A 27,163-nucleotide genomic window follows, 5' to 3' on the forward strand; every position below is an offset into this window, starting at 1 on the left:
GGTGGAGTCTAAAGAGAATTGTACTTTCTATAGCTGGCGAAATAACACGCTTTTCAGTCTCTCTCAATTAAATCTACAAAAACTTTAAAGATTGCTTTGTGAAAAACACGCCGTGCATATATCCCGTGAAATCAAAGGAAAATTGTTCATTTTCTGAAAAGTGTGGCATGCATTTGTATGCGCTGATTAGAGGCGTGCCATCCTGCGTATTTTGGCATAATACCAAAACATGGCTCATCTGTTATATATCAGTGCTGACATTTAAATGTCTTATTTAAGATTTATAAAACCTCTGACCTGTAGGTGTTTGTGCGGGTTTTTCTGAGTTATTTTGTTCAAACGTCAGACAAAATTTACACGAAGTTTACAGGTGTCTATAAAATACTTAAATAATATATTAACAGCATTGTGTCCCTAAACGAAACAAAGAGTAAAAATGTATCATTTGAAAGCAAATCAAAACTTTTTTTTAAAGTAGAGAGAGAAACTACAATACAAAATTGAAATAAAATTCCAAGATGGAATCTGAAACTAAAGCTATCGATCTGAACTTAGTATCAATATTACCGATATTTTTGCTCAATCCACCCACGTCCACCCGACTACTGAGGGCACCAGTGGAAAAGCAACTTTAAATCTATTAGTTCATCTGTTAATTAATAATAATGACAAGTGTTGTAAGTATTTTAATCTGTAGGTTTTGGGTTTGTGTTGCTGAGAAAGTTGCCTTAAATCCACACAGCAAATGCCAACCAAGATAAAAGTGAATCCAAAGGAGGTTCGTGTTTAGACAGCAGGTAAATTTATTATCCCAGTTACTGGGAACAACGTTATTCCCATGCACTGCTGACCCCTAGCGGTCAGTTGGGGAACAGTTGGACATTTATTTTAACGACGTACAATTATATTTCTCTTTTATTTTATTTGCTGGTTTCTGTCCTGAAGCTCTACTCATTATCACCATCTTCATAATTAAATAATTGAGCTTTAATCAATTATTTAATATGATTGTTCTGGTGTTATTGTGTGAATCATTTATTGATGATAAAAGTGAAGCAAGAAATCTTACATGAAAGCAAATCCCAATTAACTTTATTCGCAACTTCAACCAGCAGAGGGCGGTGTTTCACCACGACAGACCATCTGATTGGAGCGCTGTGTCCTTTGCTGTCTTCTACATGACGTTTGTCTCTCTAAAATAAAAATCTGGCCATATTAGCATACACTAAATGAAAATACACAAGTTAATCTTTATGTGATGGAAAATGTTGCAGCTTAGACTCTTAAGTATATATGTTAAATCCCAGTGAGAGTCTTTGATAACACTTGAAAATAGATTTTTAGAAATCTTCTACATGTACTCTGATTTAGTTCAGCTACTTTGAAAAGAGGAGGGAAATTTACCCAAAGGTTGCTTCTACAAAGTATCAATTCAGGACGGCTGAATACGAATACACTTTCAGATTTCTATATGTACAACGTTTTAAAAACGGACTTGAAGAGGTTTAAAGGTCGAGAGTTCTCAGCTTCAGGATGGCCTCAGGAGGTTTTTCAAGTTGTTCAGGAAGTTTCTTCAGTCGTCTCATCACGGCTTGTTGGGCTGCCTTAATTATACTCTTCTTGTGTGCCTGAAAAGCAGTTTTCAGGTCTCACTCTGATGTGGAAAATGCTCCGTTGCGGGGCCGTGGGGGTCTCCGCGTCCTCACCCACCAGGACAAGGACCTCGCCTTTGGACTCCTCCCTGCTCTGCGGCTATAAAACCTCGGCTGTCTCTGCAGCTCGCTGAGGTTCGCTTACTTCCAACCATTGGCCTTTCCAAAACCGTCCCAGACGACGAGCAAATATGGCTCCTTTTGAGAAATCCATGGAGATGACGCCCTTCAAGCAGAGGAAATGCCTCGGTAAGACTCTCTTAGTTCTGTTGCATCGGTTCCTAACGCCAAACTCTGCACATGCTGCTTAGATGATGATTCAAATTGTGTAAAATAATTTCTCTCATTCGTATTTAGCGACGAGAAAAGATGAAGTGTGCAATATTCGGTCTAAATTCCCCAACAAGCTGCCAGTGAGTTGAAACTTTCCAAATATAACTCATGTTTTTGGGAGGTTCTTTCTAACTATTAGTTGCATTTTTTTTTTTTTTTTTTTTTTTTTTTTTTTTTTTTGCTCAGGTGATAGTAGAACGTTACATCAGAGAGAAAAGCCTCCCACTGCTGGACAAAACAAAGTTTCTGGTTCCCTTTGAGCTAACGTTGGGTCAGTTCCTCTGCCTTCTCAGGTAAACCTTTGTTGCTAGGTAACGGTGCAGCGCCTGTTGAATGTGACTTAATCAAATTTAAATGAGATTTAAATTCAAAAATACTTTATTAAAACAAAGGGAAATAAAATGTTGTTATAACCTATTTAATTAGAGAGTTGTTGTAGATGGTGACGGCTTATTTTCCAGACTCCAAAAAACATTAAATTATTTCCAAAAAATCAGCAAGGCGGGTTTTTTAAGTGTGTGAGCTGGTTGTAGAAGCAGTCGAGACCTAAATGTAAGTATAGCAGCTCTCCTTCCCCTCTGACCTTTCTGTATCTTGTTCCCCAGGAATAAGATCGATCTGGACCAGACCCAGACGCTGTTCCTCCTGGTGGCAGAGCGGAGCATGTCCTGCATGTCCTCCAGTATGGGGGACATCTACTCCCGCTTCAGAGACGCTGACGGCTTCCTGTACATCACCTACGCCTCTCAGGAGGCGTTCGGAGCGCCTCGGTCAGCAGACAAGCCGCCTCACCGAGGCAGATTTTAACTAAATTAACTGAAATCAACAAGGGACTAACTGAGCCAAATGAGACACACTTTTAAAATCCAGCACATCTTCCTACCTCAATCAACTTTCGAAGACCTCGTCTCAAACTTCGTTGACATTAGAGGACAACGTGATGAAAACTCCAGCCAAAACTTACATAATGTAGACAAACATTTTGTTTTTAATTGAAAAATATCCCTTGGATTTTTTTTACCCATGTTCATATTATATAAAATTATTGTACTTTGTAATGTTTTTTCTTTCTGTTGAAAGCTTTGAAATGTGTGCTCTTGCATTTTCCACTCTGTTGCAACGTCAGCTCATTATGAATCCATCTAAAGCCACCAAACTGTCTCCCGTCTGAGCACTTATTTCTTCTTTTTATTCCCTTTTTATTTAAAAAATATACTTCCTCAGCTTCCCTCAAAAAATGTGAAACCCCTCCCTCAGGCTCATTATTAAACACAGAAGCGCTTTTATGTGTCTGTGCTGTTCTGATGTGTTCTGAGCCCAAAGCACCAAAAATATATTTCTGTTTCATCCTACTGACCGGGTGTCTTGTTGTTTTGTTGTTGCTAGGTTTGTTGAATTTGACACCATCTGATTTTGTAGGATTTGCTCTTGTGTTCGTCTCTCCAGCAGGTTGACTTCACTCAGGTTCACTGCATTTATACTGAGAAGAGAGAAAATCAAGTTGGTGGTTAACATCACTCCAGCAGTTTCAGTCCCTATGAATTAAATAAAAATGCAACGAATGACCCTAAATGAACTACAGAGCAACAGCAAAATGAATATATATACCGCTCTGGAAAAACATAAGAGATCACTTAAACTTATCAGTTTCGCTGCTTTACGTTTTATAGGTCTATGGTTTGAGTAAAGTGAACATTTTTCTTTTATTCTGTGAACTAATGGCAACATGTCTACGAAGCTCCAAGCAAAAATGTAGTATTTATTTGCAGAAAATGAGGAATGGTCAAAATGACAAAAAAAGATGCAGTGCTTTTAGACCTCAAATAATACAAAGAAAACAAGTTCATATTCATTTAGAAACAACAATATGAATGTTTCAGAAATCAATGTGTGGTGGAATAACAAGGAGGATTTCAATGGGGTTCAATGCAGTGGGTTCTATGAAGAAGAAAAGCTTGTTTATACAACCATCAGACTTAATTGCACAGGAACAGTAGGATCTGTGATCTGTTCCGACATGAAATTAAAGTGTTTGGAAGCAACTCATGTATCGCCTCAGCTCCCAAACAAATAGTGGTCTGGAAAGACTGACGAGCCACTAAAACCTTTCCGGTTTTGATATGTGATCCAGTGACTAAAATACGTGACTAATAGCTGAATTTCATTGTTATTTCTAATTTTAGATGTTCGATTTAAACCAATAATTTAGCTAGTAAGTTTGAGTTCCCCAAGAGAAGCTGATCAGAGCTTCAAGCATAAAAAACAAACAGACATGACCATTAATCATCCGGTACTAAATTCAGCACAGTTGCCATGGGCGACGCGCATTAATGAGATGATCGGTTCTCACACAGGCAGGTGCTTCATTCCTCACCTGGCTCCGAGGAGCGGCGCTCCCACCGCATGATTCTGTTACATAAGGCCGACCCAGTCCCCCCACGGCGGGGGTCAGTGGGACAGAGGGGCGTGGACGACACTCAGACGAGCCAGAAGACGTGGACGACGCTGAGTGACGGGAGTGTAGATGGCAGCACAGAGAGAAGCCGTCTGTGAACAGGAAGGGGAGGCTGTGTTGCTCTGAAGGAGGACGGCAGGAAAGAGGAAACAATGTAAATATACTGATATACTGCAGAGTAATGCAAACACACGATGGACAGAAAGAAAACATACAGATGTGGAGTCGTGCTGCCCAACATTTCACACTGCAGTGTTCATTCCAGCAGCTTCCTGCCAGAGCATTAACCTGAACACCAAGAGCTGAGGGGCTTAATTAGACCAACATAGAAATACATCAAAGCAAATAATACAAACAAAACTCTAGGATCTGACCTTTAGGGGTGCTTAGCACTCAGCAGGTCTAAGACCCATGAGAAGATGTTTGTTGGTGGGGTTTTCCAAATCTAACTTAATCTTATTTACATACATTCACAAACAAAATTAAGAGACATGTCAGTAATTCAGAGAATTAAAAAAATAATGTTCATTTTACTCAAACGTATACCTATAAAGAGTAAAATCAGAGAAACTTATAACTTTTTCCAGAGGTGTATAAACTCAGTTTGAAACAGAATCTCAAGACCACATCAGACCTGCCAACATCTGCTAACATTAATGAGACACAAGCAGTGTGGAGTGACACAGACGCACAGTGTGCTCCCCCGGAAATTAAAATAAAATCTACTCAAAACTACACTTACATGAACTTGACAAAAGCAGTGAACATCTATAGTTTTTCAAAATAAACTTGAATTATGGTTTAATTTGAAGCCTCCTGTAACTTCAAAGAGTTAATTTACTGAAAGACTTTATGTTTCAATTGGCCAGTGTGGGGATTGAACCCATGACCTTGGCTTTATGAGTACCACGCTCCGACCAACTGAGCTAACCAGCCATATGTAAGTTTGTGTCTTCGTCAATATAAGAACTTACATGATCTTACCACAATGAAGATTTGATGAAATGCTGTTATGCTTTTCAAAATCAACATGCTTAAAGGTGTATTTTCCAGCAATATTTTATTTTGATGTATTGATTTTATTTTTCAGCCATTTTTATTTTGAAGTATTGATTTTTTTTCAGAGCAATTTTTATTTTGACGTGTTGATTTTATTTTCCAACCATTTTTATTTTGAAGTATTGATTTTATTTTGAAACCCTTTTTATTTTGAAGTATTGATTTTATTTTGAAACCCTTTTGTTTTTGAAGTATTGATTGTCTGAAAGACTTTAGCTTTCCATTGACCAGTATGGGGATTGAACCACTTACCTCAGGGTTATTAGCACCACACCTCGTCCAGCTGAGCTACGTCAGCTGGACAGAGTTTTCTTAAATACATGGCAACTCATAATGTCGAGTTTCCATGGATTTAAGAAAACTTACACGATCTTACCACAATGAAGATTTGAGTAAAGAGCTCATGTTCTATTGTTTTTCAAAATCAATGTGCGTAATGGTTTAATATGAAGCCTCCTGCTATTATGAAGAATTGATTTCCTGAAAACTTTATATTTCAGTTGGCCCGTGTGGGCATTGAACCCGTGACCTTGGCATTACAAGTACCCTACTCTGACCAGCTGAGCTAACCAGCCACAAAGAATGTAGAATATTCATCAATGTAAGAAAAACTTACATGATCTCAACAAAAGCAGTGAAATTCTAAAGTTTTTCAAAAATGAGCATGAATTATGGTTTAATTTGAAGCTTCCTGCTACTTTGAAGAGTTGATTTACTGAAAGACTTTTTGTTTCAGTTGGCCAGTGTGGGGATTGAACCCATGACCTTGGCTTTATGAGTACCACGCTCCAATTAACTGAGCTAACCAGCCATACGTAAGTTTGTGTCTTCGTCAATATAAGAAAAACTTGCATGATCTTACTACAATGAAGATTTTATGAAATGCTGTTATGCTTTTCAAAATCAACATGCTTAAAGGTGTGTTTTCCAGCAATATTTTATTTTGATGTATTGATTTTATTTTTCAGCCATTTTTATTTTGAAGTTGGCCAGTGTTATTTTAAATAACATTAATACAAATTAAATGCTATTACACATGGAAAAACAACTTCTATATCGTTCTCAAAGTTGCTACGTAAATAATGGCTAATCTCTTCCTGTTGATGCTGCTGTCAATGTTGAGGATAGCTACATAAGACAAATTTAACTTGCTTGGTGCAAATTTAGTGTTTTATCAGCTCATGTTACTTCAGAAAGTTCACTTAAAATTTATACCACTCTGCATTTCAAAATTAATAATTTATTTTAGTTTGTTCCTCCAGCAAGATTAAAATCAATAGCCATAGCAACACTGGTCTGATGTAACAATTATAAATGATGCTAAGGATGTTATTCACACTCACACAGTGTAGTTTAGGGGAGATTATAAAGGATCTGGGTGTTGACATGTTGGTACGAGTGAACTCCAAATAAAGATTTATCCAAAAGGATTTGGGTATATTCTACCCTAAATAGATCAAAAAAGTAATACATTTGTTCAAGTGATTCCTTAAAGGAAAATTGTGGTGTCCTGTAATAACCATGCCGAGACACAAGAGGGCGCTTCTGCACTCTTACGGATGAAACCTGACCACCATGTGAAGCCGACAGCCTTGAGTCACGCTGGAGCAAACTGGGCATTTGTGAAACAGAAATGCGTGACCGTGAGTAGAACATCTGAAACGTAGCATTGTGTTTTAAGGCGGAAGCTGGCGCTTTCAGCTGTGATTCAGCCACACGCCACAGTGGAGGGAGAACAACGTCACTGGTGTGTTTACATGGTAAAACAATCATCCGGCAACACTCAGAGCCAAAAGATGAATGAATATCAAACTTTTACAGGGTGCACTTCCGGTTCTGTTTATTCTTAGTGCTGTTCAGTCTGGGTTTGGACTGACATTTTAAATCATCTCCATGCGTCCTCAGACTCCGCTAGAGAATGTTAAGTGTCCGCCTGTTTCCACTGGTTCAGAAGGCCAGAAGTAACTTCATGGATAGATGACCTTATACGTCCTCCTCTGGCTATCTTTTGGCTTTCTGGCCTGCAGGGGGCAAACGAACACACAGAAACACCTCAGCAACAAATTAAAAGCACAAAAACAGTGACTCAGTTCAGGTTTATTCACCAAATATTTATTTTTTTCATATCTCTTAGCTTTAAAGGCTTTGAATAAGGCTTTCTTCTAACACACCATAAATCAGTGTTTCTTCCGAAAGCACAAGTCTCACAGTACACAACTCCTTTTCATTCATCTGGCAAAATAACAAAAAGGGAAGCATTTGGAAAGAGTAAAAGTTTAACAGTCAGGAAATACAAAAATATAAAGTAATTCTAACAGTTGTCTCAATTCATTTCCTCTTTCTCTCTCTCCAAATGGAAAAACAAAACTATATATCTTTGGATCAACTTACTATAATAGGACTGTATACTTATTAGACATGTTTACACAGGATTATGAATCCACATTCAGGCCCTTGACTCCATAAACCCATTCTGTCCTTTCATCACCTCCCCACATATTAATCTGAATATCTCCCCTCCCCCCAGAAACACTCCAGTCTCTCTCTGGTGAAACACGTTGCAGCGCCGCCTCGTCCCGGTGCGTCAGGAAGCCTGGGGGACTCGCAGCATGATGGAGGACGAAGCTGTTCATGCACGTGGTTGGACGTTTGGCACGGAGAGTCCTGAACATGAGTGTTGACGCGGCCGACCTCCTTAATCTTGAAGCGAAGTCCCTGCACGTTTGGATGGAGGCACAAGGTGATCAGGCAGCGCAGCCGGCAGCTCGTGACCTTCCAGCTTCACCTTGATCAAGTGATTGGCCAGGGCAAATTCCTCATCGTCGAGGTAGCCATCTTTATCCACGTCGGCCAGCTTCCAGATCTTTCCCAGAACCGTGTTGGGCAGCTTGGACTTCAGCATCTCCTTCTTGGCAGCGGCACCGGACACTTTGCCATTGATGGGAGAGAGGGTGTAGAAGATCTCATCGTACGTAGGCTTGTCGCGCCCCACCACCCACTCCAGCTCGTCGATGCCTTCGCTGGCACCCTCACCGTAACCGTGGCCGAACGGACCGGTCATGGTTCCCTCAAATGCTCCACCCTTGACAGTCTGGCTCGGCATAGCAGACTCCTCCTGGCGCACCATTGCCATGAGGCGGGCGATGTCGTTGGCCAGCATGTCCTCCACAGACTCGAGCAGTTTGGGCTTCAGCGCCGCAAACTTGGTGAAGTCCTGGCCATTCAGCAGCTCCTGAAAGGAAACAAAACAGGAATTGAAGATAGAAATAGATCAGTCTTCAAGACTGACCAATGGAAGCACTGAGCAAGAAGCAGGATTTCCTGAGAAACCAGGAAAAATAAATCCCATCCCCATCCTGGTCCTTCCTGGAGGGCAGTGGCAGGAAACCAGGGCAGAGATGTGAAGAGTAAAGGTTCAGGGGTCATTGTACTCTATAGGGTTTTTTTCTACTCCGTATGCAGCACACAATTTAAATCAGTCTGTGACAAAGGGTGTTTTCACACCTGTTAGTCCAGTAGAGTCGGTTTGATTGAGGACCAAATTTGTAACTTTTGTTACATTTTTAGCTGGTGTGGTTTGCCTTCACACTGTTCTGTCAACCAAGAACTACTGAAGAAAACATGAAAACTCAAGAGCACAACTTTCTTCTTGGCTAAATGTGAACAAAAATGGAATGGTGTCAAATTTTAGCAGCCTTAGTATTTCTATTTTGACTATGGTAAAAGACCACAAGCCATTTTTCCTGCTAGACTCACATTTTGATTGTATTTACCCAGCATGCCCTGGACTATAATTAGCTCCTCCGGTACTCTTGCACTGGAACCGCACCAGAGTTCACTTCAAGTGAACCGAGAGCGACTTTTAGGCAGACCAGAGTTCGATTGCACATCCACACCTTCCCCAATCAAATTTTCTAGGCAAACGCACTAGAGTTGGATTAATGTGAACTAAACAGGGTTGATGTGAATGCACCCTTGGCTTGCTCCCACATTTCTTTTTCTCTCTCACCTGCATCTTTGCAAGGTTGGGGAAGTCTCCAGGTGAGATCTGGTGCTCCTTCTCGATTTTATGGTAGATCTCTCCCAGATTGGCGATCAGCTCCTTCTTCTTGGAGTCTTTCCCGAACATGCTGGGCATCTCCTTTTTCAGGGAGCTGATGATGTAGGCCTGCACCTGGAAGACAACATTGAAAAGAAAATGGTTTTAGCATACAATCTAAAAATGTTTATGTAGCACATTTAAAATTTCTTCCAGTTCCAATGTTCCAAAGTTTATTAGGAATTAAAGTTTGATCTTTTGCAGGGTGTATTTATACTATCATGCCATTATGAAACAGTATTATCATTCATTGCAATAACGTCTGGAACAATTTATGGTTTAGGAAAATTTGTTATTCTGACAGGCCTTCGTTCAACCTTTATCTGTCATGAACATCCTGGATTTGAAAACATTAGTTTCCTTTTAGAAATCTCAGAATTTCCTGAAGAGATGGCCATTAATCCCAGCTGTGCTAATCATTAAATACAAGATAGAACACTTAAAATGTCACTATTTGAAAATAAAAGTAAAACTCAGTTTTAGCGTGACGGCTCTGCCTCATTAGCCAGACTTTGCCTCTGATGTCAATATAAATAACTAAGAAGGAAAAAAAATATCTTCTTGCTTTTACACTTTTAAATGAGAATCAGATCTGGCCCAAATAGGCAGGTCAAAAATGACACGTACACTTCAGCTTTTTTTATTCTGGTTGACCAAAATCAGTGTTGATGTGTTTCATGTTGCTATTAATTTCTATGTAGAAACACTTTCAGTTGGTTTTGACTGAAATGTGCCATTTAAATAAGGCTCCCCTGCCTGTTGTATTTCATTTTGTTTGTGGTTGATGAGAAAAAGCTTCCAAGTTGCACAACAGAGACCACTTTCTGTGTAACACCTTTGTTATGGGTGGAGAAAAGATTTGTATGGTGCAAGAGAATTAGAAAGACAATAAAACGAGCAATAAGACTGGAGGATTAGACGCACCTTTCTGATAGCGGTGATCTTCCAACAGTTTTATCAACCAGGTTAATTCAACTTGAGGTAATTTTAGTGGATCTTGGTTCATGAATCCAGCTGAGTTTGATGATTACTGTGCCACACTGAGATGGACAATGTGGCATTGTGTTTTCTTGCAGCAGTGGTCATATTTATTTTCAGCAATATGCTCACATCGACACCACTTAAAAAACAATAAAGCTGCAAAACTGAACTTGCAGTCACACTTTTCCCTTGAACAAGACAAGGCTATGTAAAAATGTTTCAAATAATTTAAAAAAGAATGATCAAACAAAAGAAAAAATACTGTGCCAATAATGTAGCTACAAGCTAAGACCTAGAGATGATTAGTCTGATTAATCAATATTTTGCTGAAATTGTGTTTTTGATTTTTTCTTAAACGTCTGTATTGGATAAAAATTGTTAAAATTTTTATAGTACTACAATGATTATTCAGGATTTTAATTTATTATTAATGGAGTGTTTTCTGTGCTTAATAAAAACAATTACAATATGTCACATTTTAACATATTTGTATAAATAAAATGACAGTGTGGAACTACTTTCAGCCCAATCAAACTCCATCCCTCCTTGGTTGTTAAAGAACCAAGGAGGGTTCTTTAGTGTTTCAAAAATACCTTATTTCCTTTTTACTTGTGGTTTTATTACCAATTCAGCTAAGGTGTGGCAACTGAAGGAGCACCACCAATCGCTCTTATTATTTAACAATGCATTAAAACCACAGTAAGCTAAGAGCTGGAATTGCGTTTTAACCAAAAGCAACCAGATCCTGTTATTTTTGTTCAATATTTCGTGCTAATATAGTGATATTTTGACCCAACATTAGATTGGTTTGCTGGAGATACTCAGTCCCTCTGATCTTGTTGATACCAACCTTAGCAAGACGTGCCCTTTTGATGAGATCATTCAGTTTACGCAGAGCAGCGTTGCGTGGCAAAGACTGGATGTCCAAGAACAGGTCCTGCTCCTCGGCCTCAAACAGCTTCCTGTTATCAGGAACCAGCAGCGGCTGAGCCCAGAATGACCCGATGTACACACGGACCACCTGAAATAAAGTTCCTGCAGGTTAAAAAAAATAATCACCATTTCCCTCCACTTACTCTTATCTGAGGACATTTGATCAGAGGTCACAAACATGACAGCGGAACAGTTGTTGCACAAAAAGTGGCAAATAGGATGTGACACAATGTGGTGTCAGTGAAGCAAAAATAAAATGATAGAAAGGGTGTTTTGTGGTTCATTTCCTGCTTAAACCTCCTCAATGCAACTCTGAGTGAAAGTCAATGAATAATGATCAGCAGGATCCAAAGGTTTCTCTAGGCGATGAATACGGCTCTGGATCAAACATTAACCCAACAGTCAGGAAGAACCATAAGACCGTGTCAGATGACACGACATGGGATTTGAAAAAGGTGGAATTAAAACCCTTTTTCGCTTTTATTACGGTCAGGGTGTGAACGTCACAAAAGGATAAATCAAAGATGTCAGAAAACACTGATTTACCCGCCTGCTTTACTGAGAACAATGTCTATCCAGGCCTGCCGAAGGTGGTCAGAGATTTTCCACTGAAATATTAACTAAAGCTCAGAGTCTGTCAAACTGCTAATTAGTCCATTTAGAAGATGTCATTTTGTAGTTTCAGTGGAAAGTAAACTGACAATTTAACAATATCCCTACAAAATGACCAAGCTTAGGAATTTGATACAGTTTAATAAAATCTTTACCTCAGGTGTGTTGATGATTTTTCCCAGTGACCACATCAGCGCGCCGTAGACCCTCATCAGCTGCTGAGTGCTGATCTGGTCCGCCTTGTTCAGCACCACGCGCATCTTGTCCTCGTGGTTCTTGAGGGCCCGGATCACCTCGGAGAACTCGTCAGAGATGTCCAGCTTGTGGGCATCAAACAGCAAGATGATGCGGTCCACGCGCTCAGCGAACCACTCGAGCACCGCCGCAAAGTCGTACCCTGGAGAGAAAAGGAGCAGCGGAAGAGGAGGGTGAGCCGTTTATTTTGCGTCGTAGACCGAACTTTCTCTGCTTTTGAGTTATGCGTTTTACAGCTTTATACCTCGAGACTGAAATCTCAGCCCATTCTTCTTTGCCACATAGTTTAGGTTCAGTGAGGCCTCTCTAACACATGAATATGCTTTGATCGAGTCCACTCCATTGTTGCTTCGGCTGTATGTTCAGCCATTGTGCTGCTGGAAGGGGAACTACTGCCTCAGCCTCAACTCTGTCCTACTCGGTCAGCTTCACTTATCTGGAAGAAAAGCATCAGCCCCCAGCATGATGCTGCTACCACCATGTTTCAAAGAGGGAACAGCGTGTTCAGGATGATGTGCAGTGTTCATTTCACGCCACACAACATTCTGGATCTAGGTCAAAAATAATAATTTTAGTCTCCTCTAATCACAGCATCTTCTTTCACTGACTGTTGTGTGCTAAATGAAAACAGAACTTCTTAATGTTTGCCTTCAACAAAAACCTTTGTCTTGCTATTTTTACATAAATGTATATTCTCCAACCTGAGCTGCTGACCAGAGTAATGAGCCTCTTATCTGCTTTTTGATGGAAGGCTGCTTTAACATAAAAATCGCTTTTACCACACTTACGTTCCACATACCTGAAATTGGTGTATGACTTGACTTTTTAGTAAATTAAAACTCACTACTTCTCACTAGTATAGATTATGTCAGATTTACCATTTTCCATAGAAATTCAAGATATCTGCAATTACTGACTAAAACATATTTCATATAAGTGATGACTAGTCAAAGTAAATGGTTAGTTATTATTCTAATTAAAGGTATGATATAAAATCTAAAGTCTATTTTCAGACAGGAGATCTAGAGATTTGACCAGTCCAAATTAAATGACTAATTTAGAGATATCTGGAACTATAATTTAGATTACTCACAATTCCTGTTAATATATCTCAAAATGAATTAAAGCCATCTTTAATTAGGTTTAATTTATCTTGAATTACAATTCAGGATAGTTGGGGTGTGCTCCGGTGGCGTAGAGGGTAGCGCGCCCCACGCTTGGAGGCCCCCAGTCCTCGACGCGGCCGTCGCGGGTTCGATTCCCGGACCCGACGACACTTGCCGCATGTCTTCCCCCTCTTCTTCCCCCCTTCCTGTCAGCCTACCATGATAAAAGGGACACTAGAGCCCACAAAAAGGACCCCCTGGTGGGGGGGAAAAAAAAAAAAATTCAGGATAGTTAAAGTGTCTTTTTTTTAAGATATTGAGAATGTAATTACTAATAGTCAGATGGAACTGATTTTATGTTAAAAAATATAAACTAATGTTTTCCATAATCTGTCAGTCTGTTAACTAGATGACCTTGTGTTGATAAGGCTAGTCTTAGGCAAACCTTTAGCTATAATTGAACAGTTGTTTGTAAGATGTTCAAAGTGTGCATTGGATTTCATTTGTCTGTCATGTGATCTTGATAAAGTGCAATAGTTCAAATGTATTCCAATTCAATGTCATGTTGCTCAAGTGATGTTTAGAAAAGACTTTCAAAAGGCGTCTTTTTTTACCCAGTTAACATTTAACCAGGTGTTTTAAGTTAACAGAGCAGGTCTATCAAGGTAAAGACTGCCAGGAGCCTTTAGGATAATCTGACTTGTTAATGAACAGCATGTTCTGAAACAGAGCTTTCTAGTATGCCTAAAAACGTTAGCATGTAATAAAAAGAAATAATAATAAGCCTGAGCTGCTGAGATCAAAATGTTATGGAGTGGATAACTACAAAGTTAACATTCAAAGCAGAGCAAGAGGCAGCAGAGAGAAAGTCAGGAGTTGTGGTTTTGATTAGTGGCTGTGTATCATCTGATTGGAGAAAAATGCAGCTGGTGTAAAAACTCATCTCAGCTGCGGTTCAATCGCCGCCAGATCTACTGCACATACATTCCAACATGGCTTCCTTTGTCCTCGTCTGACTATACCTTAAGAGAGACGGAGATAAAGACAGGAGAGGGGAAAGATTGCAGAGGGCCAGATGGGGGCGAGTGAAAGTGAAAGTATGAGGGAAGTGTAAATAGAGGAGAGCAACGTAGGAGGCAGCTGCACTCTGCATGTCCACTGAGGGAAATGAATAGGCGTATCTGAAGTCCAAAAGCCCAGAAGGCAGCCGGTCCAGTGTTCATTCCCTCATGAGCTAGATTTGAAACCCACTTCAGGGAATCAGACACACTGACAGCTGCTGAGGCCCAGACTGACTTGTAGTGCAGAGCATCAACAGCTGAGAGGCCAGAAACCCATGACAAATATGAACAGAGATCCAAATAAAGATCAGTGAGCATCAATGTGAAGGTTTAGAACAACTCCCTGTTTAGGACAGTGGTTCTGTAATTTACAACAAGTCCCTTCTCAGGAAAAACCAAGTTATCCAAGTAGCTCTTATGACATATTTTAAAACAGTCCTGCAGCAGATCTTGACTTTTCAGATTGTTGTGTAATCTTATGAGTGATGGTCATTTCTTAGCTTCGCAGTTTTGGTCGTTTCATGCTCACCTTTTTCCACGTACAAAATTGTGCCGCCTACCTCAAGATGTTTCACTTTCACAACTGGTGACCTAAAGGGATTTTCCATATTTTAATTATAGTCCACTATTATAGTCTCTCAGGCTAATTTAGAACGGGCAAAGTCTGAGGTCTCATACCAAAGTGGACGTCCGAATCAAATATGGCCGCACTGCATTGAAAAGTTTTTAGATTAAAAAAAATATATTTATTTGCACTTTGATTTGTTTATATCGCAGCACATTTTTCCAGAGCTGCACAACATTTGAAAGAGTATTGATCCTGATACTGATGTGTGCAACAGTGCAATCAAAGAACCGCTGGGATACAATATTTGCTCACCTCAAGTGCCATTTACTGCCAGTAATGACTCTGTATTGTTGGACATAGTTTCACGACTCTTGATGTATTTTTAGTGATGAAATGTGAACGCTCACAAAGAGAGGTGGGGAGATTTCATTCATAAAAAGAACACAATTATGGGTTAATCATTCATTAATATTATGGTTGTAGCTTGATATAGATGCTAAAACTGTGCAGCCCTAAATCTTGTACAGGAAATACAGTTTTTCAAACCATAACCAAATGCACACGTTACTGCTCTTTTCCTTTTATGTACATCCTGCATTTTACTGAACTTTTATTGCATTGCTGGCTTAACATAACTTCCCTTATTTATTTTTCAGTAGACCATAGAGTAGAAAAAGAGCCTTACTACAGAGCCTCTTAAATGATGATGGGCCTCAATGTTCAAAAGAACTGAGTGTAGAAAAATGCATCATCATTGCTGGCAGCAGTTACTTTGGTCACTAACCACACCATTGAGCAAGAAACATCTGCCTGGAACTGGATGGCTGTTGAGTTGATTTCTGTTTGATATTGTTCTCAGATTCAAGTTTTGACTTTAAAAGACCAAGTGAAACAGCAGAATTCTCCAAATTGTTCAAATACATCGCATTAAAACCACAGACTAAAAGGCGATTCAAGTACCATCAGGGCTTCCTGAGCTGCAACGTGAGAACCTTGGAGTTCTCAAGTTGCCAATTTTCAAACTTAAAATTGATAAACGTTTGAAGGACATTTATTAATTTTACTTTCAAATTAGTGTGTTCACTATAAAGAAAGAGTTTTGGTTAAACAACTAGAAAGGCCAGTTTTATGCTGGTGTGAATAGATTTGGGCATATTTGTACAGTAAACATCTGAGAGACCCATCAGGGTCCTCAATTTATTATTGGCACTTTTACCTTGAAATCTTGATTTGATTTCTCAGACTATATAACTCTACTGTTTCCTCAGAAGGGATTTAAAGTGCTACTGGGAAATGACAAATCAGAGGTAACTATGAGAAAGTCAACAGATAGTTCTGCAAAATCACAGTTTCACTATAGTTTTAGCAACTTCATAGGTTAGTCAGGAACAAGAACTGAGGCGTACATGCTGGCCTAATCAAAAAAAGCCCACAGAGTTTCTCAACAAGAGGGAAGCATTCACGAGTTGGATTTTACAGTTCATTGCCTTTGGGAGTTTTTTCTTCAGATGAGCAGGATTGAGTTAAGAATGAAGTACTGCTGGAACATATCAGACAAGAACCGACGTAAAGTTTCCTGCAGAAAGGTCCAGACAACCATGTGCCCGTCACAGATGAGCTGCACAGGTCTGTTTTTATTCGACACAGACCGTACAGTATGTCTGGATTACCCTACTGTATCCATGTTTATACAGACACAGAGTCCGGGATGGCGTTCATTCAGAAAAGGCTGAGAGTAGGAATATGCAAGTGTATATGAAGAGAAACAAAACAGGAAGCCGTGAATTTGCTCCACTCCTCTGTCAGAGAAGGTCACCTCAGCCTGGGTCGGCCTCTTCCTTCATGCAAACACCTCCAATACATTTGAACTACGGACATGCTTCGTCATAGCAACAAAACAAACACACTGCTCACAAAGCTTTAAGGATATTCACTGCGACCTTTAGAGGTGACCTCTATTTGACCTTCTCTGAACTACTGAATGAACACGTTCGGTGTTTCAGTTCTCTGACAAGAAGCTTAAACCTGCAAAACTCACAACAGGTGTTTGATCCACAAATCGATCGATAAATACTTGGTTCAATCAGCTGGTATTTAAACAGTCTTTCTCATCAGGTTCACATTTTGACATCAGGAGGCGAAGGCGACACCCAACATCTGATCAGCAGCACCTCGGCATGGCGAGGCTTCAGACAGGATGTTCCCAGATGAAGTGGCTCAGCGCCAAGGTTGAAACAGAGAGACAGAGACTGGAAGAGTCACCCGCCACTGCTGTTAGCTTTTGTTTCAAAGCACTGCTTAAGATAAGTAGAACTATGCAAAGGTGATTTCCTTAACTTCCTTAACTTTTTTGCATTTTCTTTAAGTTTCATCCAAAAGCCAAACATCTAACTTTTTGAGAGTGGTGTGTGAAACATTATCACGACATTCATCTCTTTTAAGAACTTCAAAACTAATTTTTAATTCAAAGTGACCTTTAAGTAGAAGTGTCTGAATGTAGTGTGCTGTGAAAGTATTCACACCTTTTGAACTTTTCTACATTTTTGTCAAGTTACAACCACAAACATGAATGTATTTTACCAGGATATATCAGCAGAACATATTTGTTCTCTTGAAATACGTCTCTACAAGATTTGCTCATCTTATTTTCAAAATTTCTCAATTTCAGTCGGAACAAGAAGAAAGAAATTTGCAGGAGCATCTTCTTCAACATGTTTACTGCGTGGTTGAAGTAGTTTATGGCAAACTATAAACAGAACTTCTTATAACTTTCTTCTTGACATAAAGGCCAGATTTGTGGATTGCAAGCTGTCCTCTTGAATCTCTGCAGCTCCTCCACAGACACAATGGGCCACGCAGCTGCGTCTCTAAACAAAACTTTTGTCTGGCCCATTTTTTTAGATGATGAATTTAACAGTGCTCAAGTTTATAACCTAAATTGTGCTTTAAACTGCAGCATCATTTTCTCCACGATGCTGCAGTTCCCTTCATGCCACTATATAATAGACTATATGTTGATCTATCATATCAAAGCCAAATAAAAAAAGATTAGAGGTTGTAAAAATAAACAAAAAACTATAGATAGTATGGCTAGTTTTGCACTGAATTTAGCTTAAAAAAAAGTATTCTAAACTACTTGGTATTTTTTTATTTGTGTGTTGCTTCCTTTGTGAAATAAGAGACAGTCATTTAGAGCAGACTGATGGACTTTGCCATTTTACTTCACTTCCTTTAATCAAGGAACAAAAACAAAACCTCACTGTATGTGAGTTTCCTCATAAACTAACTACAGTATAAATCAGGTACAAAAAGCAGAAGCTTTGATCAGCTGTATTATTATCTTCTCTGCATGTTTTGTAAACTCACCAAAAGCTTTTTTTAAAAAGCACATATGCAGCAACAACCTAATGACCCTGAAAGTCAGGCTGTTGTGGCAGCAAGTCAAAAAATATGAAATGTTTTAATCAAACAGCACACTGGGAAATAAAAAATTACAGCACAGGGCTACTAGAGCCAAAAATAACCAAAGAGGATCAAAATCCCTTGTGGGTTAAAGAAAGGGCAGCATTAATAACGGTACATACAGAAGATGCCGTAGAAAGCTCCACACAAAAAGGCAGGAAATGAATGTTACACGGCCTCTCCTTGTTTCTGTCGAGCTGTGTGCTTCTCTGCTACACTGACAAGAACTGGTTATGCGTTGCCTTCTGGCGTCAGAGGAGTTAAATACAGGTTTGACAGCCCTCTGAGCAGACTGCTACAGTTTCAGTGCAGGAGCACTCGGCGAGCAACAAAAAAACACTTGAAAAAGAAGACAAATATATAGATGCTTTCTTTTTATATCTGAACTCATTACTTCCTCTTGGTTTAGTTTGCATTTGTGCAAGGCTGTACATTTTCACCACTAAGGGGTTTTCGATCAGGGGGTGTGGTGCAACTAACACAAGTAAATTTGTGTGTGGGCGTGCGCGTGTGTGTACGTGAAGCAGACCTCTGCTTATCCTCTGTTTTTCTCCAGATAGGATTCCAGGAGTATCAATGATGCTGATGCTTTCCAGAACGGGATTGGGCATCTGGGCACACATGAATCTAGACGGAGGGGGAACAAAGAACGGAGAGAAGGAGAGTAAGTTAGAGTGAGACAAAAACGAAAGTAGAGAGGGATAGGGGCGCTAGGCCCGGAGAAAACCAGTTGAGTGAGCTTGTTTTAACACATATTGGCTTTCATGAGCAAACTGAAGATATTCACTTTTTGCTCTCTAAAAAGTCATTATTAATCCCTTATTTAGCGTTACAGAACAAAATTGTTCTTATTTCATTTTTGGCAAAATGGTTTGCCATTATAAGTCTTAAGTTACATTTTGCAATTTATTATTTAGTGTTCAAAACTTAAAGTTCTTTTTGAAAGTAGGAGAAACTTTAACTTTTCTAATCACAGCTATATTATATAAAGCATGCAATTTCTGAAGAAAATGAAGAAACCATCACACCCCAAAGCTGCAACCACAAAAATGTTACATTACTGATTATTGCAATTTTTCAACTTTCATCTAAAGCTTGCATTACAGTTTTGGGGGAATTTAAAAACAATTCATCCAAATTGTATGAAAACATCCATAATCATCCAACCTAAACAGACTTTTCCAGACTGTGTGGGAACACAAACAAGTATTTAGAGGTATAAACAGTCGTAAAGATGCAGATAATGTTGCATACCTGTGTGAAGATCTAATACACAAACATTAATCAAGCTTGACCGGCTAATTGAGCTCACGTTGAAACTTTAACTGTCGTTTGTGTATTTTTCCAACAACAAAAGTGAGACAACATGGCTACCAATTTTCAGACAGCATAAAGACGATGATGTTAGGAAGATGAATATGGAAATTATTGGAAAAACAAACAATAAATCTTAAAATTGTAGGTCTGACTCTTTCCCAGATCAACATGATTTACAACAGTGGAGCGCCTCAGGATGTTCACAGGCCTTTAAACCATAAAGGGGAGTCGCACACGCCAACAGAAATCTGAAGAGCAGAGGCACACATGCCACAAAGTGTGGGAGAAGATGACTTGTTTAATACCAAAACACACAGATCCACTCAGGACAAAGAGTTAGATTGTTAAGACACCCCATAGCTGAGAGTATTATGTCTCACTCTGCTGCCCCTTCAGCCAAACAGAACCGATACTCACAGCATGAGCTCAGAGGCACCGGGTCATAAGACTGGGAAAACCATGCTTTCACATTCCTGCTCCAACCACACAAGTACTACTAACCCTAACAGAGATCCTGGAAATGGAAAAACTGAGCAAGATCCAGGCAAAAAAAGAAAAACAGAAGGTAGGAAAATGACTCCTTCCATTGAGAGCTGAATAGTGGTGTCACCTTACAGTGACACTGCTAGGAAAAGATAGCAACCATTCTGGTTTTTCCCTCTCCTTCTTCCTTGGATCTTTTATCAAATGTCATTCAGTTGGAAAATTTTTTCAAGTTTTCCATCTAACTGTCTCTGCTATGCTTTGCGGGACAAAATGCTAGGATCACGTTGAGCTGAAATTCTCAGAAACAATGTGCAGGCGCAGAGACAAGAACTCATCTACTGTGTGATAATTAATCATAAAGACTGGAGAACAATCGTCACTGTTGGGACAGTTCAGGATGAGGACAAAGGAAAACATTTAACATCATATCTGAACTTTCTCCTCCAGTCATGACACACGCCTCCTGACCTTCAGCCTTCTTTCTCATCGTAACTTCAGCTTCCCATATTGAAGAGGAAACGAACCGGCTGTCACTCGCACTGGAAACATGACCAATCGCAATTTTCCAAATTTCTTCCTTCAAAAAAAAAAAAAAAAAAAAAAATCTGAATCATGATTTTTTTTGTTTCCAGTTGTCTATAAAAATTTCCACATACCTTGGGTGTGTATTGTTGAAGCACACCGTGAGGCTTCGCAAGGCTCTGGCCCAAACTCAGTAAAGAGCAAAGTCAGCGCCCTGGAACAACAGGACGGGATGGAGCCGGACAGTGTGGGCCAGAGCGGAACCTAAGCTTTGCTGACTCCAGTTTTACTGACTAACGGCTTACAGAAAACACAAAAATACACTGGGGGGCCCCAGACTGCAGCGGCACAGAAAGTACCGAACATCAGAACCAAAAGGCAAACGCCTTCTAATAAAACTACTAAATGTTTTATTAGTACTATCGAGTTAATTCTGAGGACACTCAGTTGACAAAAAGCTAATCAGAAACAACATAAGGTTTTCTCAAAAGCAGGTGCTGAATGTGTGAGAAACTTATGACTGATTTCTGTTTATGCTCTTTATAAATAACTGCTTACTCTGAAGGTAAGACCCATCTGAGTATGGTAGTTAAGGGCTAATCTGCAGACTGAATAACTATGGTTATAAGCTGCATGGAAGGGCTGACATCACAATCTCATCAACTCAACCAATTAAGAGTCTGATCCTTGATTTTTTATTGCCACCTTTTAGAAATGGCAGGACTACAGCAGCTGGCTGATGCAACATGATCAAGTGAAACTTTCAGGTGAAATTTACTTTTTACTACTTGTCCAGACCAGCTGAAACACTAAATGTAGATTACAGTTACTAATGTGTACAGTATTACACCCCATGGACACAACAACACTGCAAAAACCTAAAACCCTGAAACAAAATGAAGCCTCTAATCAGAAAGCATGTGTCTGGGTTTCAGAGTTTGTGTTCTAGCTGCAATGTGCTTTTGATTAATCTTGATCAGATTACTGTGGATGTAAAACTAATCACCATATGAAAACTCTGATGTATTTTCATGTTTTAGTGATAACAGAATAATTTCTAATATATGGGGTATTGAAGAAAAAACAGTTTCTAATATTTAAAAGGAACAAGTTCTGGGTGGTTCTAAGGGCACTGATTGATCTCGGGGGTCAAGAAAGTAACTTTTATAAAAATATGTTTACATTAATGTTAAAACTGCCACTCTGCTTTGGGAGTTTTTTTTATAAGAAATAATCTGTGAACTAAAATAAAAACAAATAACATTTTAATTAAACAAAGCTCTTTGGCCTCTCTCCTGTGGTTCTACAGAAATACATCACTCAGTAAGAAAACCAATCAGGGCCAGGAGGAGGGTCTTAGTGCTGTCAATCCTATTCATGAACACACTGCTCAAGATTGTCGGTCTGCTGCAGCTGTGACATGAATGCTAACTAGTCTTAGCATTCACAGCAGGCTCTGTTGTGGGGGAGGAGCTGTAGCACAGCAGAGGGTAAGGATGAGGGTGTGAGGAGCATAAGGGTGACAGACGACACCCAGACCCTCCTCCAGTTGTTTCTGACCAACCAGGGAAAATATAGAGGAGATCAAATTTTCTTCACAGCTCATCTGTTTCATATTATACCTGGACAGTGACTGTTTTAATAAATATGCAATAAATATTTTTGCACGAGTTACCTACTGCAGCTTTAAAACATAAACTAGCTTTATTATTTTGAAAAACATAAATAAATCACAAACTGGAGTTATCCTGCTTCACAGTTGGGGAGTCAGGTAAATTCCTGTTCTGAATCAGAAGTATGTGGTCCAATTAGTTAAAAATAGACCTACAACTCTATAATGACAGAATTTTTAATAAACATTTTATTTATCTTAAGCACAGCTTCAAATATTCCCCTATGAGCCTGAGACGTAGATGCAGACTGAATTCAATAAAACTACATAATATGAAAGTACTTGACTCAACAACTTGACAAAGGATGTAACAAACAATAAGCCATTGTTTAAATTAAGTCTTATCTGCTTTCCTTTTTAGTCTTTAATGAAGTTTGAGTGATAAATAATGTCTGACAAAAAACAACATTTCCTACTCTTTAAAAGTGATATGTGAATTATAATTATTACACTTTCCTCATTATGAATGATGGTTACTTGGCAGACGCTTGCTCCCATTGAAGATAAGAACAACACTCCACATAATTCCAGGAAGGAATGTCAAAGGATATTGATAATAGGAAAGAGGCCCAACTGAGCAAGTCCCAACTTGAGTGTTTATCTTACTACAACTCGTGGCAACATAACAAACAATGTGATGTCGACAGCAAATTAAGATTACAATAACTAAACAAAACCAGACTGCACAGTATTCTGGCTATCTATTTAGCTGGACGTTTCTCTGTAGTTCACATTATCTGGAAGATAGAAGGGGAGAGTCCTGCATGCTCAACCAGGAAGTGACGTCATGTTATAGGATGTCTGAGCTCATAGGAAATACAGACATTGTATAACAAGATCAGGTGTTTTAGCTTTAAGCAAGCAGTCATACCTTTGCTCTTCAAGCCCAACTGGGAGGAGCTCATTTAAGCTAGCGGAAAACTGGGGGAAAGTACCAAGTGTCTCTGGATTTCACTTCAACTTAAATCATACCACTGCTTTTATTTAATATCATTCCCAATATATGTAATGTCCATTTGTGTCAGTTTGTTCAAAAAGAAACCTGACCTGGGAAATACCTCCGACTCATTTGAGCTTTAGGAAAGACGAAAGTCATTCATAAGACGGGAAAATCCATTCCAACAATCCTATGGGAAGCAGTCTGGAATGTCCCAAACTATCTGAATAATCACTCTCACAGAACGACCTCCCTTGAGCCAAATTAATTTGAACAAAAATGAAACATCTGATAGCTTTACAGCCACACCACCACACTGTAGATAGACAGTAAAACATCTAACCCTCTGTGACTTTATGGGACACAAGCAGCGAGTTTATAAGAGGTTGGTTTCATCTCCTGTTTTATTTTGAAAAGCAAATGAACAGTAATTTCTAGGAAGCATTTATTCAGACGTTTGTAAAACAAGGGATACTTCACCAGGGTTTGAGAGAAAGTTAAGACGGCTTAGCAGTTTATAACACAGTGAAACTTTCTCAAAGTTTGGGATGAATTAGGTTCAGGAATCCCACGTCATTTTGAATATTAAAACCAGATATGATCTTAACTTTAAGGGGAAAATGAAGAACACTTTCTTATAGATCTTAGATTTTTGGCCAAATGAATTACTTTCTTGGCAAACAACTGAATTAAAGACATCATTGAAACACAGCTGAGCCTAGTTATAGGAGCTGGCTGGTGTTGTAATACTTATACAGCCAGAGGGACGTGAAACTTATGGCCCTGGCTTAAAAGGACACAACAAGGTCAGCATGCTGCCTAGCCGCATAGCTCAAATTTATCTAGATTCCAAGGAACATGCTGTTTCTTCAGGACTTAATCTATCCAGAAGAATTTTGAAAAGTACTTTTAAATACCTAAAACCAAAAAAAAGAAAGTGTACCGTGATGTGGATTTGTACCCAAGTGAAAGGAAAAGAGCTTCCTTTAATTGATTAAACCATTGGAAAGCACCTTCTTTTCTCTTTGCTATAAACACACACACACAGATGGCGCTTCCACCTGTCTACTGACACTAAAGTGCATTCCTTTAGGATGATGAAAGAAGGAAACCTTTCACACTCGGGGCACTTCAGTGAGGATTGCTCAACAGCACAATGTGAATTTTCCCAAGAAAAAAAAAAGGTGTGGTGCATTTTAGGACTTGTAGGAAGGTTGTTTAAATCACATTTGATGTCTTTATGAGACTTTTGCTCCCTACACTAATTAGTGAAAACACTCACCTTTGAAGAATAACCTAAAAACTCAGGTATTACCATCTAAGCTTGTTTTTTAGTGAGCACTTTAAAGTTCACAGGGGGTTTGTTACCTGTTGAGAAAGGCGTTTCCAAAAGCGTTGAGTTTACGGAAGGGCTTCTTGGGGTCCACCACCAGGGCATTACCCGGGATCACCCCTTCCTGCTCGCCGTGCATCACCGCGATGAAAGAGTCCGTGGTGGGCTCGGGGCCAATGCGCATACCGGGGAAGTCCTGCTCCATGAGGTGCCGGATGAAGGTGGTCTTACCGGTGGAGTACTGCCCAACCAGGAGCACCATTGGCTTGTTGTCGAAGTCGGCATCTTCTAGCGCCGGGGAGTGGAAGTCGTGGAACCGATACGTGTCCTCCAGCGGGAACAGTTTGGTTCGGTAAAGCTTCCGCAGCCCCTCCGACACGTTCTGGAACAGCTCGGGGTCCTTCTTCAAGGTCTTCCTGAACATGTTTGCTGGTTTTTACCCTTCAGCTGTGTCGGTCTCCCCTTGAATGGTTGTCTAATTAAGCTGTGAGAGGTCTCTCACGCCGACAGGAGATTAGCTGTCTGTGAGCTCGAGAGTGAAACAAGGACTGGGGCGAGGTCTTGCAAGTTTAGTCCCCACCCTCCTCTGCGTTAGCTTACCAGTGGCCACGCACGGAAGAGCCTTACTCATTAATGAGAGGCCTCCGTTCAGCTAACCTTAACTTAATTCAACACAGCCACCGTTACCGCACTTTGAATACCAGGCTCCCGGCAGACAGTTTCCATCAAATGCACCGAGGTTGTGAGTGGAAAAGCCGTTAAAAACCTTTTGAAAATAGCTTCTCTCTTAGCACCTGGCTGTCAGTTAAGAACCACCATCACCGGAAGTGCTACTTCACAATAAAAGTCTCAACGAACGAAAGCAGTAAATTCCGTATACGTCATCAGAATATTTGGAATCCACGGGCTGAGGTAACATATAATTAAAACAACACGCCATGTCCCTAATAACTTTATGACGAGCATTACATCGGCAGATAAAAAAACAAATACTGTGAATTGATATATAAATGGCTGCTTGAGGAAGGAAAAATATATTGCTACCAGACGTAATTTGTGCCAATAAAGTAAATTCGTCATTTTAAAATTCAAGTCAATAATGTTTTATGTGGTTAAAATATTGACTAGTTAAACTCCATTTGTTGATTAAACAGTGTCAGACACGCCTTAACTTGTCTGTTATGTTAGTAAGAAATAACATTTTATGATGTATTATAAACTAAACATTTGCCATATAGCACAATATGTTTTGTTGTTTCAAGCACAAGCCAGTTGTTTCTGAGTTTAAACCCGTTTTAAGTTCATTCATCAAAACTGAATTTATCTATGATATCCGTCTATTATTTATTCATCTATTGATATGACAAAGATTTTAGTGTGTATTTGTTTTTTGTTTTTTTTGGGGGGGGGAAGATGACAAATATTTTATAATTTTGAAATGTGACCGTTATGACTGACTGTGTCTGCAATAAAAATATTTCAAACAAGTATTTATGCATGTTATTTTCTACAAATAACATGCATTTTTGTAGAAAATGTCCATTTTCTACAAATATGTAGAAAATGCATATTTGTAGAAAATATGCATTTTCTACAAATGCATATTTAAGCATTTTTTCTCCTCAAATTAAAAAACAACATAACAACAACATGTTTTATTTTCAACAAAAATAAAACGTGGATTCAGCTGTTACAGTTGTGTGTTTCTTATTCATACATGTGTTTATTACCTCATTGCTTGAAACCATTTTGCACATTTGAGATTTGTTTACATAACCCAGATAGTTTTTGCTTTCCTCTGTCATCACTTTGATTCCCAGACACTAATCATTGTGTTGATTAGTGTCTGATCCTTAAGCATCTTTTCAGCATGTTGTGAATTGGTTCAGTTTTGTCCCTTTCAGTGTCACAGTTAGCATGACTGTGTTGCCTTTCTGCTACACGTTCTAACTTCATCATCATTTATGGGCTGTGAATCATCTTTCTAGGATGGGGATTAGGACATCTGTTCAGTAATATACACACGGGTTTCATTGTGCTTCACTTAGTCATGTGTCCTTTTGCTTTTAGTTTCAAGAGGCTTCTTTGAATTACCCACTGGTTCTATAATACCACAGTTTAATTTCACTTTTGGTTTTATTTTTATTTCTGCCGTAACTAAATCCTCTTGTCCACCCACTACTGATAGTCTTTGGGGACTTTGGGGATTTTGCACTTATGGAAAGCATTTCAACATGTATTTCAGGAAATTGCTTACTGTTTACATGAATTGTGCATGTATTCACATACAGTATCCAGTTGCTTCTCAATAAGTCAGACC

At 39.3% G+C, this 27,163-nt stretch overlaps 2 protein-coding genes and 1 non-coding gene across 3 annotated transcripts; 1 reads left to right on the forward strand and 2 right to left on the reverse strand.

Annotated features, from left to right (window-relative positions):
• The first annotated feature begins 1,801 nt into the window (after positions 1–1,801).
• On the forward strand, positions 1,802–3,302 carry map1lc3cl (microtubule-associated protein 1 light chain 3 gamma, like). Its single transcript, XM_044126963.1, has 4 exons — positions 1,802–1,901; positions 2,010–2,065; positions 2,172–2,278; positions 2,591–3,302. The coding sequence occupies exons 1-4, from the start codon at positions 1,844–1,846 to the stop codon at positions 2,790–2,792; spliced, it is 423 nt and encodes a 140-aa protein (XP_043982898.1). The 5' UTR covers positions 1,802–1,843; the 3' UTR covers positions 2,793–3,302.
• Positions 3,303–5,302: 2,000 nt separating this feature from the next.
• Positions 5,303–5,376, reverse strand: trnam-cau. Its single transcript has one exon. It is a non-coding gene; the product is annotated as a tRNA-Met (tRNA).
• A 2,213-nt stretch (positions 5,377–7,589) lies between these two features.
• ehd1a (EH-domain containing 1a) lies at positions 7,590–25,729 on the reverse strand. Its single transcript, XM_044126966.1, has 6 exons — positions 24,879–25,729; positions 19,106–19,203; positions 12,280–12,521; positions 11,430–11,600; positions 9,509–9,673; positions 7,590–8,731 (listed from the first exon to the last, which is right to left on the reverse strand). The coding sequence occupies exons 1-6, from the start codon at positions 25,265–25,267 to the stop codon at positions 8,195–8,197; spliced, it is 1,602 nt and encodes a 533-aa protein (XP_043982901.1). The 5' UTR covers positions 25,268–25,729; the 3' UTR covers positions 7,590–8,194.
• Between the last annotated feature and the right edge of the window lie 1,434 nt (positions 25,730–27,163).

This window comes from Gambusia affinis, linkage group LG09, assembly GCF_019740435.1.
Source record: "Gambusia affinis linkage group LG09, SWU_Gaff_1.0, whole genome shotgun sequence".
Taxonomy (NCBI): Eukaryota; Metazoa; Chordata; class Actinopteri; order Cyprinodontiformes; family Poeciliidae; genus Gambusia; species Gambusia affinis.

Bases quoted from the DNA above. Each gene is read 5' to 3' on its own strand.
- ehd1a (XM_044126966.1), bottom strand. From the start codon at position 25,267: ATGTTCAGGAAGACCTTGAAGAAGGACCCCGAGCTGTTCCAGAACGTG. The intron at 19,204-24,878 runs GTAACAAACCCC...CCCTCCGTCTAG, and splicing joins GGAAACGCCTTTCTCAACAG to ATTCATGTGTGCCCAGATGC. The intron at 12,522-19,105 runs GTCTGCTTCACG...TTTTCTCTCCAG, and splicing joins AAAACAGAGGATAAGCAGAG to GGTACGACTTTGCGGCGGTG.
- map1lc3cl (XM_044126963.1), top strand. From the start codon at position 1,844: ATGGCTCCTTTTGAGAAATCCATGGAGATGACGCCCTTCAAGCAGAGG. The intron at 1,902-2,009 runs GTAAGACTCTCT...ATTCGTATTTAG, and splicing joins CAAGCAGAGGAAATGCCTCG to CGACGAGAAAAGATGAAGTG. The intron at 2,279-2,590 runs GTAAACCTTTGT...CTTGTTCCCCAG, and splicing joins CAGTTCCTCTGCCTTCTCAG to GAATAAGATCGATCTGGACC.